The sequence below is a fragment of the Calidris pugnax genome, unplaced genomic scaffold (assembly GCF_001431845.1).
Source record: "Calidris pugnax isolate Ruff unplaced genomic scaffold, ASM143184v1 scaffold24, whole genome shotgun sequence".
In the NCBI taxonomy this organism is placed as follows: Eukaryota; Metazoa; Chordata; class Aves; order Charadriiformes; family Scolopacidae; genus Calidris; species Calidris pugnax.
The window spans coordinates 29,628,319-29,645,423 of record NW_015090922.1 but is presented as its reverse complement, the minus strand read 5'-3'; the positions used below and the strand labels follow the sequence as shown (position 1 = coordinate 29,645,423).

The 17,105-nt window shown below is 39.4% G+C and overlaps 1 protein-coding gene across 1 annotated transcript in view; it reads left to right on the top strand.

Annotated features, from left to right (window-relative positions):
• The window catches only part of LOC106893017 (centromere protein J-like), a 29,686-nt gene that overhangs the window by 898 nt on the left and 11,683 nt on the right, over positions 1-17,105 (top strand). The window contains 8 exon segments of the mRNA XM_014950602.1: positions 702-797; positions 1,848-1,989; positions 3,782-3,890; positions 4,816-6,214; positions 6,802-6,913; positions 10,353-10,518; positions 12,743-12,958; positions 14,742-14,888. Of these exon segments, the coding sequence (XP_014806088.1) occupies positions 702-797; positions 1,848-1,989; positions 3,782-3,890; positions 4,816-6,214; positions 6,802-6,913; positions 10,353-10,518; positions 12,743-12,958; positions 14,742-14,888 (2,387 nt within the window).

The window sequence follows — 17,105 nt, the reverse complement described above, 5'->3', positions numbered from 1 at the left end:
GGGGGGGGGGGGGGGGAGAAGAATAAAAAGTAGGAAGTGGATATAGCTTCCAAGGGTGAGAGAATGTGTTTCTTTAGCTAAGAAGGTCTGCTCTTCATCAGCAACCTTGATGTTTCTCACATTGATATAGAGTCACATCATTTGGAGGAATATGAATGTAAGCTGCTACTGGGCATTGTCCCTTTGCTACACTTGGCCAGCCTTTTCCTCTGTGGGAAGATACCAATCAGTGAGAAAGAAGAAAGAGAGATTTGCAAGAAATCAAAAGTTGATTTTAAAATGGGGTGAAGATGAACAAAAAGAAGTGGGAATAAAACTGCTTAAAGGGGAAGAGGATGCAAATCAGACTTGCATTCTGGATTCCTTTGAACTTTTATAGCAAGATCCAACTGTGATGCTGAGAGACAGTCCCTTGGTGCAATGGAAACTGGTTTTTTTGACAGCACCACTGACTGAGACCTGCTTTGTGTGTGTAAAACTAAGGCTTGAAGGTGCAGAGACCTTAGTACATCACATTAACTCCTGACTGGAAGCTGGTCAGTGCAGTTGCCTTTGAAATACGCTTCTGTTGAATGTGTGCTTGAGGACTGGAATGAAGAGAGACCTTCCTGACTGTTGTGAGGAGTGTGGGTTTTTACTGCTGGAAAGATAAACATGAGTGTACCAACAGTTTGTATAACACTTCACATTCTTATTTAAAGGGATAAGCACCGAGCCGCTGCTTCAGTGTACTGGGAGCTCCACAAAAAAGCTTTCCAGACAAGATGCTCAAGAAGAGAACAGAGAAGAAAACAAAGGTGAATTACACAGCTGCTTGGAAACATTGTTCTTGCCTTGCACTGGGAAGTACTAGTTTAAAATTACAGTGCTGGGGGATCTCTCCTATTAGAGCATTCTGGAGACATCATAGCCCCACACATGAGGCTGTGAGGAAGGACACATGGGTTCTGCATCCCTTGAGGCTGCCAACCTGCTGTGTCACCTCTGTTTCCTCAGACACATTCTGGTGCAAGGCAGGTGAGATGGTTGCAGAAACAGCACTGCTAGTCTGCTGTCGGACCAGAGATTTTTGGTGTGTAGCTGGGAAAGGCTGAGAGAAGGATGTAAACCTTTCGCATTCCTGTTGTTGGACCAGAAATTCCTTTCATTATATTGCAAGGAGCTCAGTAGCTCTGGGCACATTAATATAACAAAGTGAGCTATATGGTTCCTGGCTACAACAACAGTGTGTAGTGTCAATGAGCCAGTTGACTTTTTGCTACAGTTGACAGGCCTAAATTCAGCTAAAAGAGAAAGTCTCCATTACCTGACACTTAGTAAAAAGACTAATTGAAGTGGGAGTCTTCTTGTTGCAGCAAACATAGTAAGCTTCAATAGGAAGATGTAAAAATTGCACTTTTGTGAAATAGAATAGAAAATGCCCAGTTAGAAAGTCTCATGTGTACAAACAGTGCTTGTTAAACTGTTTAATGAACTGGCTTGCAGGTCACGTAATTACAGACGCATGAGTAGTTCAGTACTGTCTAGCAAAGTGTCTCCACTTCAATGTTCTGCAGTGAACACATTAACTGAGCATTACAAATCTCTAGAGGCAAGGAGTTCAAATCATACCATCTGCCCTTTCCTTATTTCCAGCAACTGCACTTGAGGATCTACTTTTTTTTTCTCATGGGTTGCATCCTTCCACCTGCTTAATTCAATTGTATTCTATGAAGTGTTGTCAAAAATCAAAATCTTGCATATGTTCTTGAAAATATAAACATTTCTAATTTATTTTATGATGTTTATTTTTCATTTATTCATTCTACAAAGGCTTTGTTTACATTCACCTTTTTCCTGCTGCTTAGATAACAGTCAATTAGGAGAGAGGAGTTTCCCTGAAACTTTTTCTGCTGTCAACGAAGAACAAAGAGAACAAGTAAATGAGGAAATTCTTCCATCTCCCTTTGGCATAGAGGGGAAGATGAAGACTGGAAACATAGAAGACAGGTGAGAAATTATTTTAATCAGTCAAGCTACAAAAGCACATTTTCCTTGATTGTATGCATACTCTAAGTGTCAGATTAGCAACACAAAGCCACTTTCTTTGGCTTGAGAGTGGCAGGTATGATTGGGCAAAGATTGTACAGATCTAGGGACTGGTAGTTGATCTACTACTTCTTCTACTACTTCTGTATAATAGGATGCTGATTTAGCCAATTTAAATGAACTGGTTTTGTAACTATGATCTTCAAAGGATAGAAGTAAAGCAAAAGTTGTCAGGTAGAGATAACACCTTTCGTTATGCCATCATTTCTTCTGCAGCAGCCATCAGCTTGTGATAGCAGCATCAGACTGAGTAGCTCATTCATTCTTGTCCTTGCTCTGCCTCTTCAGCTGTGCCAAGACCAATTTTTATGTGCCTATATAGTGAAGAGGTCAGTGAAAAAATCCTTGTTAAAATTACCTGGAGAGAGGAGAAATGTAACTTTTAACTTGGATCAGTTCTCCGGTCTGGTTCTTTACTGCATTGCAAAAGCACTTGTACCAGCACACTGGGGGGGTGCTCGTGGCTAGGCAAGAACTGTTAGGTTGGCACTAGTGATGGAAGAAACGCTTGTAGAGTTGTTACCTTTCCTCAGCTGATGCAGACAGAAGCAGTAACTTTTGGGCACATTGAGCCTTCTGCCAAAAAGAAGTAGCAAACTTCTAGGCAAGTACAGACCGAGTAATTGTCATGAGTGTCTTTTAGTGCATTAATCATGTGGGAGTTGGGGCTGAGAAGGAATATGGGGATCTCCAGAGCAAAAGGCTGGGAAGAGATGGCAGGACCATAAGCACCTCTGAGCAAGGGGGCCTGTCCACATGTGCCTTTTTGGATCAGTAGTGAGCTTCTGAATTCCATCTCCCAGTCACCCCACTTCCTGTGCTTTGGATCATATTGTGGTCTTAGCATGGGCTGGATGAAACTACTGCACAGAATGTACCCCAGCTCTTTCAGCTCTTTGTGGCATTTTCACAATGGGACCAGGCTACAGTTGGTTTGAAGTAAACTTCCCTGCAATGCAAATTGTCTAACGTTGAGACCTTAGCAACAATACTTTTGCTTTACAAATATAATCCTGTTAGTCCATGCTGTGTGCTAATAGACAGAGCCACACTGACAAATGAAAAGATTATCTGTGGTACAGTGGTGTGAGGTGGAGGTTGGGTATAGAAAGAACAGTAAGGTGCTGTGTAACCAGTAACCCTATTGAACCCAGGGTTTTTAAATATTCAGTAGAAATTATTAATAAGTGCCTAAATTAAGGCTTTAAGCACATTTTCAATGAAATAAGATATATTCAAGTACGCTGTCTTATGCTTCATTTTGAGTCAGTGTTCAATTTGTCCCTCCACGACATTATGGGCATTATTTTTCTCCTCTGTCACTCTTCACTAGCTAATTTGAACCACTCTGTCAGAGAGATAGTGAGTTCTTTGTGACTGCAACCAGCTCTAGTCTGGAGAAAATGGCTGATTTTTTTTCCTTTTGATTATTTTCTATTTTTAAGTAGAAACTGATACCAGCCAAAAAATGTTACTTGCTAAAAGCATGATTAATGTTTAGTCTAGACAGGATGTTTTAAAGTGAAAATTAAGTGTCGTGTAATAGTGAGCTTTTTACTAACATGCTTCACATTTAAAAAAAAATTGGAGGGAACATTTCAGTTCTAAACTCAACATCAGCTCCATGAAAATTATGGAAAGAAAATTAGTTGGACAACCTTTAAAAATAACTACCTTCCTGTTCCTTGCCTAGGCCAGTCACACCAGCAATTTGTATGAGACAGAAGCCTTCTGAAGAATTTGTTGAAGAACGAATTATAGTAGACAATCATCTCATAGCAAAACAGCAGAAGGAGCAGCAGGTACTGTGCCATCGGAGCATTCATTTTGTTTTTAATAAGTTCTCATGGACTTGAGTGTTGTGTGGGCTCTGTTTTGGCTCGTTGTATGACAGCACATTTTCCCACTGTTCTTTCATGTGATACTAGAAGATTTTTCCCAAAAGTGAAAACACTGTATTACTTGATCACAGTCATATTCCCCAATGCTTCCCACTGGATTCTTCTCTTTCCACATACTTTCTGGGTCATAGTTTGTGCCCGAGTCTCAACATACTTAGCTAAATTAGACTTCAAGGTTGATTCTGTTAGTTTATTTCATAATAAATGGTCCATGCAGTCTCTTATGTGCCACTAATGTGAGAATGGGGCATTTCCAAATACAGTTTTTGTACAAGGGCCAAGTACAGTAATACTGTTCTGCTTTTTGCCTTATGTGCAATTTGGGATGAGTTTATGTCTGACACCTCTAGGTGTCAGACTCAGCATTTTGCTAGGCTTGGTGACTTGGAAGATGCACATTTCATAACTCAGGAATTTTCTCTTTGTCTCCCTGGCAAAATAACATTTCAAACTGATGCGTTTATATATTTCTGTGTCACATTGTAAAAAACACTCAAATTCCTTTAAAAAATAAACAGACAGAACTTGTCTCATCTTTTATCTTCTCTCTCATCTTCATCTTTCTGTCTTTTATCTATATAAGCACTTAGCACCATCATAACCATCTGAGCCTAATAATGAATTAACAGAGGTGTCACATAACAACTGCTCCTAAAAGTTCTTGTACCTTCCCTGTAGTCTTGGGGTTGTTATTTATGCACTCAGTTACCCACAGTCAGGGTCTTTAAGACTTCTGGTGTCTTAGCTTTTTGAGTTATAAATAGCTTCCTTTCTGGAGAATGATTCTCAGACTGTGATTGTCAGGATTTTTTAGTGTTTTTTTCAGAGCAAGGCAAAAGTAACCCCTCGGAAGGCTTTTCTGAAACGAAGAGAAGGTATGGCAAGGCTCAAAAAAACTAAACAGAAGCCTTTGAAAGAAGATAACAAGTATTCCAGAAAAGCTGGCTTGGACTGCTGGAGCCATTTCTCCCAGCCTGGTCAAGTGGATGCAGATATACTGCAGCCAGGGGAATGCCCTCAGTTAAATATACAGGTCAGTACACATGAAAAACAAGCAGACTGTGCTTTAGCCGAGCTGGAGATAAAGGCTCAGACTGACTGTGGAGAAAAAGTAGTTGAGCAAAGTCCAGAAGGAAAAGTGATTGGGAAAGATGAAGCTCCAAAGGAAAAGCCTGTTGACTCAACACAGAGAAGGTGGCCTGAAATCCTGCAACCATGCCCTGAAACAGTAAGAGAAATGAACGTACAAGTAGGTGAGGAAAGGGAAGCTCGTCATATGGACTGTCTAGGGAAAGCAGGTGGAACTGATGGAAAACTTGCGGAGAGTACCCTCCAAAAGGACCTAGGTAGGGTGGATCAGCCTCTTCTGAGTCATCTCGTAGAGGGAGTAAAAACCCCCTTGGAAGTCCTGCAAAAGCATTCTCCGCTTCAGGATTTAGAAATAGATCACACCGAGGAGGCAGAGTGGAGTGCAGGCCCCTCATTCACACGTGGTCAGAAGTGGGTTCAGGTACGCCCACAGGAACTTGTTTTGGGGAGCCAGAGCTCAGAAAGCATAAGACAAATCCATACTGGATTTAAGATGGTGAATGGTAAGATAGTAAAAATTGCACATAGCTCACCTGAGGTTGTGGAGAAGGGAAGCTCATCCTCAGCCTTGCAGCAGGAGTGGCAAAGGAAGGGGACAGCTGCCTTGAAGTGGCATGTTGCATCTCTGTCCTGTGAGTCAAGCTGCTTATCCTCCAGCAGTGATGATGACCCCAAATCTCATGATGCTCAGTATGCTTCGCAGCATGGGCCTCAGGGAGTAGATCATACTGACAGACATTTGGATCTCTCTGATGGCGATTATGCTAGTGATGAGCCCAGTGGAACTGAAAAAATGTCTATTAAAACATACAGCAGATCACCCCCAAGGAAACAAGATATTCAAGTGATGTCAAGGCAATGTCTCTCCTGCAGTCTAAGCAGCAGTGATTCCAGTATTGGAGCTGTCACACTGAAAGGAAGCAAGGCTCACTCTTCTCTTCAGCAGTCCCCATTTCATCTCACAAGGTTGAAAAGGAGAGAGCGTGAGCCTAAATCAAAGAATGAGAATAAGGCCAGGGATGTTAAAAGCCTAGATTTGCCACGCTCAACAGGGACTGGTGAGATTCCTGCTTTCAAGACTAAAGAAACCCCTGCAGTGGAGGAACCACAGAAAAAACTGTTTACAGACACATTAGGTAAGAGGTACCAGAGTTTTAATTAACATTTATTTTCCATATGGGAAAAAAAATTCTCTTTGATTTATGACTCGTCCTGTGTGTGCTCCCTAGGTATATGCCCACCTCAGTCAGTACTTCTCAGTCCTAAACTAGAAAAAAAAAAAGGGGGGGGAAGGGGGAGATATTTCTGCAAGCCCCTTGTAATGCTTGGCTCTCCATCGTCATTAGCCATTTTTCCTAAGTCTGTTGCTTGAGGTCCACTTTCAGGTGCAGACTTTTGACCCCATAAGTCAGGAGAGAGATTCAGTGAGTCTCTGGAGTCAGAGCTAGAGTTCCCTGAGGTTCCTACCACCCTGATATGTTCCTACCACTAACCCCTTGACAGAGAGATATTCATGTTTTCTATTTACCTTCCTCAGAAGGGCTTGGATTGCAGTACTAAGAATTATGCTGGGAATGGAATACTCACATAATTAGGCAAAGATTCTGTTTGATAGATTAAGCAATAAAGCTTACTGCACTTATGCAGTCTGGGGTTTTAAATACTCAGAAAGGGTTTATAAATATTCACAAAGTTTTGTGTACTAAAGTAGATGTCTTTATAGAAGAAACCCAGAACAACCTTACCAGAGGATTAGAGACTGATGTGTATCACAGAGGAACCCCTTCACTGGCTAGAGTGAAAGAAGAACCAGAGAAAGCAATGCATTTTCGCAGGTAAGTCTGTATATACCAGAGATAGATTTGTGTGTGGAGTAAGGCAAATATTTCCTTAGGATCCTTAAAATCAGGCTGCTAAATTCATACTTATTAGAGAGCCTCTTTTCAACTGTGTCTGTGTATTTTCAGAACTGAAACACTTATTTATCTGTCTACCTAAAAACTAAAGTGCGTAACTGAAGGGAGTTAACTCTGAAAATACTGGTGCAATTTGGGTCTTAAAGCTGAGTAATGCCAAGTGCTTTTTACAAGTTTCTGAAAGTCTTCAGATTACACTAAAATCAGTAAGAACTCAGGATAATTTATTTTATGAGATCAAGCCACTGATGGAGTAAAGGATAAACTTCTCATATCACATTCCCAGCAGGGTAGCCCATATTTCCAAAGTTAACACAAAGTGTAGAGCATATGTCAATGCCCACAGCACTGTTATTTCAGAAATACCTAGCTTCAGACTAGACTGAGGATACATTTGGTACCATATAGATGAAAAACTTGAAAATTCAAAACAGTTCCTTTTGTTATTTGTAATTATTAAAAGCTGAAAATAGTTTTGGGGTTGTTTTGTTTTACAACTTTATAAAAGTGAAATAATTTCTTACCACAAATCCCTGCAAGAAATAAGGTTTGAAACTATGGGGTTTCAAATGAAAGTGTAATTAATTACAGGCTATGCAAATGCTCTAATGAAAATTTAGCATGTTTGCAATGAAATCAAATATATATTTTTTAATGCGATTAAATCTGCTAGAAATTACTAGGTGCCATATACTGTAAAAACAGGAGAGACTCTATTCCTTTTTACATTTCAAGCCTAGTTATTAACTGGTGCTAAATAAGCTTAATTTATTGGTTTGGATTTTTAATATGTAATGCAAACTTAGAAATGATTTTTCACATCTGCTTATTCATTCCTTCTGATTTCAAAGACCATGGGATTTGTGCCAAAGGATATTTCTGAATTACATTTATCATTTTATATCATTTCCTCCTATAGCTATCTTTTAGCAAAAGATTTTCAATGTCTTAAAAAAAAATTATTTCATTAAAGATCTTTCTTGTTTGTGATCTTGCAAACATATTGGAAGATGATGATCAGCTGACTGTGGTAGGTGTTCCAGATGTGAATATTTGTGGGATTTGGCAGTTCATAAAACTACTAATGAAATTAGGTGCTGCTTTTACTTTTACTGGTGTAAGTTTTGGCTGTGGAGGGATGCATTGGTGCAGAATTACTGCAGTGCACTCTCTGCCAGAACTGCATTCTCTGCCTGCTGACAATGCTGCCTCACAGATGACATGGCTGTTTTTTTCATAATACGGCAGGTATTTAAAAGAGCTTTCTGTGGATTTATTAATGTCATTAGCCATAGTAGACCCTAGCATTTTTACACAGATTTTTATCTAGAAATACCTGCCTAGTACAATATGTGCATCTTACCACTCACTTTTTGTAATTTATGAGCTAAAACCAATTGTGAAAGGAAGCTTCTGCTCCCTGACTGCGTTGACCCTGTGCTGATTTATGCAATCTCAGGATCTGCTTTGCATTTTTAAACCAGTAAGCCTATTAGGAACACAAGATGGCCACTACATTGAGAGCATTTCACTTGTGCCATGTTGACAACTTATGCTGATGGGAAGCAATGAAAATCCTTTTGAGAGCAGCATGACATGCCTGGACCTGCCCAGTCCACCCATTCATTTGTTTCCAAGCACTTCGTTTTTAGACCTTTGCAGGCAAAAATAATATAGGCAAGAGGGTGAGAACAGTCAAGATGTAGTGTGTTGTGTGTATCCGGTGCTTAAGAGAGCCTAGAGAGTGCTCAAGGCAGCAGCGTCTGGCTCCACCTTTGAGGTAGTTACTCTTGACGTCAGTCAGAAGATTCAGTGAAGGTCATTTCCTTGTTCCTTCAACAAGGACAACTTGTTTGCCATTTTTAATACATAATTTCCTTGTAGTATTGAAGGTGCACTCTTTCTGGACCAACAGCAGTAGCCAGCAGGTTTGGTTTTTTCCCCATCTGTATTTCGCTATTTTTCTTGGAAAAAAGACCTTTGCTTCATATAGGTTTTGCCTCACAACCAGCCTGCTGCAATGTGCCTCATGAGGAGGTACACCTGGGACTCATGCAAGAAAAAGGCACTTAGCTTTTTTTTCTATATTTTATATCTGAGATGTGCACCTAGCTCCTATTTGCAACTTATAGCTGGGGTATGAACTGGTTACCTGAGGCTCCAAAGAACAATTGTGTGTGCTCTTGGCATCCTTGGTTATTACATTTCCTCAGGCCAGGGTCTGTTTTCTAGCCCTGAGGCAAAAAGGCACAGCATAACACCTCCATATGACTAACCTGGTTTACCCTGCTGACCAGGGTGACTGCATCTGAGTTGTCTGCTGGACACGTTTCCTGGCCTGTTCTAACCTCCAAACCTTGCCCAGAATTGCCTAGCACAGTGCTGGATGGCTGATGCCTAGACCAGAGGTGATGCTAGCAATACAGCACTCTGGGCAATTGCACCTTGAGTTCATGCTCCAGCTCTGACTACTTTATTTGTGCAGATGGAACTCTTGTGCAATTCTGAAGAAGCTGATATCAGCTGAGCTATTGGAAGGAATAGCTACCTGGATTTTCTTTTACAGGGTGCAAGAAACTTAAGACAGTACTGTTCAGTCTTCAGTGGAAGTTGTTATGTATAGATACTGCATCTTGCTTTTGTTCTAGTATATTGTATTTCAGGGCAACTGTTCTGGATATGGAGCAGTGGTAGGCTGGACATAATCAAGCAGGGGCTATATTTGCCAATTTAACTGTATTAATGTGAGGAGAATTCCTACTTCTCTTGACTATTGATGATACTCTTCCCCTCTGACTGCATTTTTAAGTGCACTTCCACACCACTCACACCTTGAGATGTTGAGTTCAAAGGGAAAATCTCTTTTGTGTGCTGATCTCCCACATTTAACTCTTGGAGTATATTTAGCTATAGCAAGTACGTTCAGGTCCATGACTGTTCTCATTTGTAGGAATGACTGGACTGCCTTGCACGATGAAGTGCTTTGTAGGTGCAATGCAAGGGAACAAGCTGTGCCTTCTGCAGGTCTGCCCTAATTTAGCTATTTCTGTGAGCAGAAAATGTGTTTAAAAGCCTCTAAGTTCATGGCCATTATGTTGTCAGGAAATTTCAATGAGAATTGTTTCATCTACCCAATAGAATAAATTTTGCAGCTGAATGCATGCGTGAATTATTCCTAGTGATGAAGAAGCTGAATTTTGACAAGTGCTGATAACTTCTTGCCACTCCCAGGAGTATCAGCATATATGGGACATGCCCAAGCCCTCCAAAAATCATGCCCAAAGAACACACATCTAAAGACAGTGCTTTGTAATAGTCTTTATGCCAAATTCATACACTTTGTTTGCCTTCTGAACAGAAAACAAATGGACCAGCTCAAGACTGTCAGGAGCCAGGAGCTGACTCACCCTTTGGAATACACTAGAGACCAAATTTACCCACTGCAAAAAGAAAAAATTGCCCATAGCAAGTTCAAAGGAACAGCTAGAGTCACTGGAGAAAATGTGAAAGCAGAAGAAATACAAGTAAGCTGTCTTCTGTAGACTAAATATGCAGTCTCAGCCTCCTTTCATGAAGGCATCTTATAGTAGTACATAAATCCTTCCATGTGGCACAGATGGCCAATTATTCATTCTACTTCTTGAGGACAATTGTGTGTACAGTGAAGATTTTTCATGTTAATAGGATATTGCTTTCGTTTGTATTTTAAATGTACGTCCCATTTTTTTTTTATATAAGGAAAAAAATAAGGTTATGCTTTCTATTTTGTAAGGAAAGGTGGGAGGTTCCCATGTTCCTTGTACTTACTTGTACTGGTTTTACCAGATCTGAGCTGGCTCTTGAAAAATTTTCAACTCTTGCCATAGTGAGCCTTACACCTTTTTGACATAAAGAGCCATTGTGCCAATGGCACAGATTTATTGGCCATCATTCTCTATTCTCATCCCTGAGCTGGGAGTTTGTTGATTTTTTTTCTTTAAACTACCCTGACCTTTGGCTGTGAGGTATTTTGATGTATCTAGCTGTGTATCTAACAACCTAACCTGCCAAATAACATCCCTGAGTCACTGTGCTTTGTTCTAAGTTCCTTTTGGTGATTCTGTCTGTTTGAATCCTCTATTTCAGCCTCCTTAGTGATAAAGCAACCTCTGAATACCTGTGGCTATTATCCCTATTAAAAATAGCTAGGCACAATGTGACTTTAAGTAATTTTCTAGAAGAGTCACTAATAAAGAGAAGAAAAAAATGGTGAGCCATGTAAGACAGTGATAAAGGAGATGGGGGCAGCTAAAAGCTGTATTTTTATATGATAATAGGCTAGGCAATGCTAATGCTCAGAAATGTCTGGAACAATGTTCTGCTGCAAAAGGATGTCTAAACCAAACTGATATATTTGACAGCAAACTGACAATTTAAGTTATTTTCTTGACCAGAAAAGTTTCAGAACAAATGAGACTGGCAAGACAGTACTTTGTTCAAACTTTCTATGCTGTCTATAATTTTCATTAATACATTTTTGAAATACATATTTTTATACCATACACATAATGTTTTCTCCAATCATGATCCATACTTCACTCGAGGTAACATTTACCACAGGAAATTATTAACTGTTTCAGTGAGGTAATTTTAATATTTTGAATAAAAATATTTTGAATACCTTCTCTGCACAATATTTTGAAACATCAGCTTTATTTCCACCTGGGATTAAAAAGAAAAAATTGTTGGAATTTCTGCCAGAGCATAATTGTGTTTCCTGACCAGGTCTAGCCCTAGAGATGAAATTTGATAGAATTGTTTGAATCTTTTTCTCACCTGATAACATAGTGAGTGCAGAAAAGTTTTCCACAAATCAGTTACAAAATACCTTCTGAGACACTCATCTGTGTGATTCCTACATTCAGAAGTTTGCTGCTTCTTGAAAATGGCCAATGGATGCCCCAAATTCTGACCAGGGAGCTCACAGCAAAGAAAGGGTGATGATGAGGACACAAGTGGGCAGATACACAAGTGAAGGGAAAGTATGAAAGGGTTGCAAGTGACGATTGATTACAGAGCAAATTGCACATTTGTAACTTAACTCCACCAATGTCACGTTTTCAGTATCCCCCATGGGTGCTTTGAAAGAAGAGGGCTCAGAGTTGGCATCAGCACAGGTTAGGGAACGAGAAGGGAGTAGGGAAAAATAATGGAGAAGCATGTATATGGAAAACTCCTCTCCAAAATGCACCAAATTTCACTACTTTCATTTTCCTCAACTCAGTTGAAAATTATGTCTTTGTGATCCCCTGCTGTTTGTAAGGACCATTTAACTAATCACGAACACTTGTCACTACTTGAAGATCTGATGAACTGACATTAAATTATACCTTGTATCCTCATCTTTTTTTTTTTTTAAACATCCACATTTAATGGTGGGTTTAATGTTTGCATGATTAGTTTTCATTTCCTAATTTTCCTTCACAGAGCAAGTACTTTTCTCTGCTCAGTTCGTAACAATTGGTTTGTTTTAAATACAGGAGTTTGCAGGGTAGTGGGTTTTTTTGGTTGGTTCATTCGGTGTTTTTTTTTTTAAGAAATCATTTCAAATGTGTTCTTTTTATATTGCAGACCTTTATATTGAAGAACTTTATACTGTAGACCTTTAAGCAGAACAAAAGACTCCATGCGTCCTTCTGAGTGTATAAGGTGGGCATGCCTAGTCCAGAGCAGGCAATGACATGGCACACTTTTTTTTTCTACTGGTAGATATTAAAACAGCAGATTGCGGGACTGCAGGAGGAGTTCAAGAGAAATGAGTCCTGCTGGCATGCTGCCTATGGCAAGCTGAGAGACCAGGTTGAGCTGCTGACCAGACAGAACATGGAGCTTCGAGATGAGCTCAGAGTTTCAGAACATCAGAGACGGAAAGCAGAAAAAAAAACAGAAGCTGTGAATTTCATGGACAGAAAACCAGAGACCCCGGTACTGGATGATATTGTCTGTTTACTAGTATCTGACAAGTTCAGGTGTACTTTTTCTTTGGAGCTATCATGTGTGAATACTTTTCTTCCGTTCCTGCCATGCTTACCCTGAAGGGGGGGAGGAGGGGATCAGCTCTGCAGTAAGCCCTGTTAAAACATACTCTTTGTGTGGTCCTCTTGTACTTAGTCTTTGTTATACATGAGGTGGGTACCTCTACAAGGTGATTCAGCCAACCAATCTTAAACACTTATATCAGGGTAGATGTCTCCCTCCACTAACTAGGGAAGGAGTCTAGATAACTAATTTACATCCAGTGCCTAAATTAGATGACTAAAGTCTCCTGAAATTAATTCCAGTATTTATGTATATAACGACATTTACCTTTCTAATAAAACAGTTCTTCAGCCAAATGCAGACTGGTTTCTGGCAAGAGATATAGTGAGACCTTTTACTAAATTTTATTTCAGTTCTTATTTTGTGCTATAATCTTTTTGGGAGAAAACACTGTCACTGGCCTGCCCTACAAAGGCACAAGTTGGACTACTGATGGGAGTTATACTGGGGTAGAGCAGAAAAGACAATTAGGGTGAAAAATACAGCTGGCTCATGTGAATGTCTCTGTTGATCTCCTGAAATCAAAGAGGCTTAATCATAGATTAACAGATTCTATTACCCTTTCTCACAGAATCACAGAATCTTCTAGGTTGGAAGGGACCTTAAAGATCATCTCATTCAGTATCCCTTTTGTTTAAATACTTGTAGGGTTAGTTGCTACCTTACTATATAACTGAGTAACTGCATTCATGGGAGTAAAATGTAGGGAGAAGAATGCTGCTACCCACAGCAAGTCTTGGTGAAATTAAATGGTTCAGACTAGAATTTAAAAGACAGAAGTCTGGTTTGAGTGGGTCATTTTGTCTTCCTGTATATTCAAAGGAGAAAAATATGTGCCTTTAAAGAGGGATCAATTTTATCCCATGTGCATCAAGGCAACTAGAACAGATAATTATCTTCTAGCTGGTGAAGTCTGGTGAGATAAATCCTACTCTTCCACAGAGTGTCTGAACCTAGGAAAAAATAAAATTGAGCCATTTACTCCTACATATTTCCCTAATTTGCAAATCTAATGTCTAGTAATGTATCTTTAAAAGATGTTGGAACCACCAATTAGCCTGTCCTTTGCTTTATGGAGTGAAGAAGTTTTAGTCTCTCTTTTTATTTGATTTTAATGTACTTGTTAATGAGATTTTTCACCTAATACTATTAAGTTCCACTGAAAATGTCATTTCAACTTACATTTCACTTTATTTTTAATTTCCTCAAACCTACCTGTTCATATGACTCATCCTTTTATAAATTATGAAGGTCAGAAAAACCAAGATTAGTGTCACACACAGAATGAAAAAATATTAGAATTCCAATAAAAGCAAGGATAAGACAAAGCTAATTGACTTCTGTTGTAGGCCAGCTTTCTGTATTATTTCTATTGCTTTGGGGCATTTGGTGATGTAGAACTATCTTTCAAGCCACTGAAGATTTTTGTTGTGTGAGAGTAATATTAGGATGCTCTATAGAAGATGATAGGATCCCATATACAAAGATTGTTGTGTCTGATACTGGGGATTTTCAGTCCCTAGCAGAACAAGACCTAGACTTCCATTCATTGTGTTCAAATATCAACATTTTTATTACAACAGAAAATGAGACAGCTTTGAGGTTTGTTTCATTCTACTAACTGTGACTTGAACTTAAAATTACATATTTATAACAAATTCTCTATTAGGTTGCAGAAGCTATTCTGCGAGAGACAGCATCTTCGTCCAAACAAGAAGAAAGATCACAGAGAGATAATCACAAGAACCACAGCATCTCTCACGTGGTGCCAAAGACATCCCTGCAGAAACACTTCTCTAGAGATGCGAATAGCAAAGTATGCATTCCTAATGGTGGTAGTCACTTTTCCACCATTCCAAATATTTATTTAAGAGAATGTTCTTTGGAATCAAAATTTGTGCAAATGAAAGTCTCTGTATAAGCATGGTCATGTTTTCTTGCAGTGGGATTGTGCTGTGATTCAGTATAACTTTGCTTGTAGTTTTTCTTCTGGTTTTGCAGTAGCAGGAAACAAACCTTTTTTTCCTTTTCCAGACCTAACTGAATTGCCTGTTTGCAGATATGCTCCAAGTTCACTGTACCTGCTACTTCACATTTTGGTTTTACAGGGAACTGCCATACCGTGCTTCAGCAAACCATAAATCCAGTATTTTGCCATTTGAGGCCACACTCACCGATAAACACTAGTGGCCTTCTGCCTGATAAAGTCTGAGGGAAAGTCACTTAGCTTTTTACAAGCTGTAACAAGTTAACTCAGTATGTCAAGTGAGATGTTTGTTTTTGACTGTTCTAGTCTCTATGACTGCTCCTTCACAGCCAGCTTACCACATTTCTTACAATCTCTCTGTTTTGAATATATAGATTATCTAAATATCTTGTTGTGCTTTGCTTTCTCTTGGCTTTGTATTTCTTGCTTCTTACTGTGAGCATCTTGATTGTTACAAATGCACTTCCTTCTTTTTGCTCACATTTAGCTGGAATTCTGCATAAAGACTCCCTAAGAGCCAGTGAGTTAATTTTCCTCCTGTGGCACACAGCCAGGTGCAAAAAAAAAACCAAACAAGTGGCTTCAGCAACAGTTCTGAGAAGGGGGAAGTTGAGGACAGCAGACTTTCAGGCTCGCCGTTATCTGAGCTTTCACCATCCAGCCAGCATTGGATCCAATCCAACTGGAATCCAGTACAAGCATGAGCTGGACTGGTGGGCGTAGTGCCCAGATGTCCTGAGTGAACTCTGAAATGTTTGACAGAGATGCATGATCTTTATCTGATGTGATGGCAGAAGAAGGTCTTGTAGTGAGTGGAGTGGCTTCCAATTATTTGAATCTAGAATTGAAGGCTCAGGTAAACGGAATATTAAACAGAAGCCCAAAATCTGTGTCATAGCCATAGACCTGAACATGGTGACTCATTTGTGTTTCCTTTGTATTGGAGCCAGCAGGTGGATGCTTTCCCTCAAGATTCTGTGAATCTGGAAAATTCTAAATTTTGGTTATAGATAAAAGAAACTCTCCTGCTGCTTCTGTCCACAATTGAAAAAGTGAGCATGGGAACACATCAAAGTGGATGGAATAACCCTGAGTAACAGAAATAGAGATGCATGCCACAGGGACATGCGTATACCGGTGTAAGATAGTTAAGCTAAAGCTAGGACTGGTGAGTTTCACCAGCTGTAATCAAGAAGGCAAACCACCACCTGACATCTGACAAAGCTTACAGAATTTGAGGATGTGTACAAAACCAATTGGGGAGCAAGTCTGAATAATGATCAGTACAGGTTAAAGCCAGAGATTTTTGGAATACGTGATTTTACAAAAAAAGCCTACCCATATCTGAGAGATGTTCTGCATCTCTGAAAAAGACATATTGTGGTTGCCTATACTGCTTTTATTAATGATGGTTTCTGTTTGTACTGTAGCATGACCTAGTTGGTGAGGAAGCGGCCACTTCAAGCTTGTTTTAGTGAGACAAGATAAATTATCATTTTCATTGCATATCATTAGCAATTCCTTCAGAATATGGCTTGAAAGATATACAGGTCGGCCAAAATTATTAATATTTATTAATTATTAATATTTATTAATATGAATTCTCTCCAAACAAGCTGATTTCTGAATGCATCACACTATACATTTGGCAGGAATGAGTTGCCAGTTTCCTTTCAGACTTGCAACTATGGATAGATGAATATGTCTATGAATATTCTTCCTGACCATTTACTAACTCTGAATCAAGGAAATATGAGTTCTAGGAATATGTAGACAGACTTTTGTAGCATTTGAATTTTCACTGCTTTATCCATGAGTATTTGTTGCTTTGTCTCAGCTTTTTGATCTGTTAGTGGGAATGGAAATTCTACATGACACGAACTGCGATATTTGAAGGTTATAAGAGATATTTATTTATGGGAATTGACAAATGAGAGGTTTCCAGGACAATTTCATTTGTATCAGAATGATGAAGAGCTGTAGATGTTAACATCTGGGAGGAAAAAGCTCATTAGAAAATATAAAGGATTATTGTTGAGCATGAGG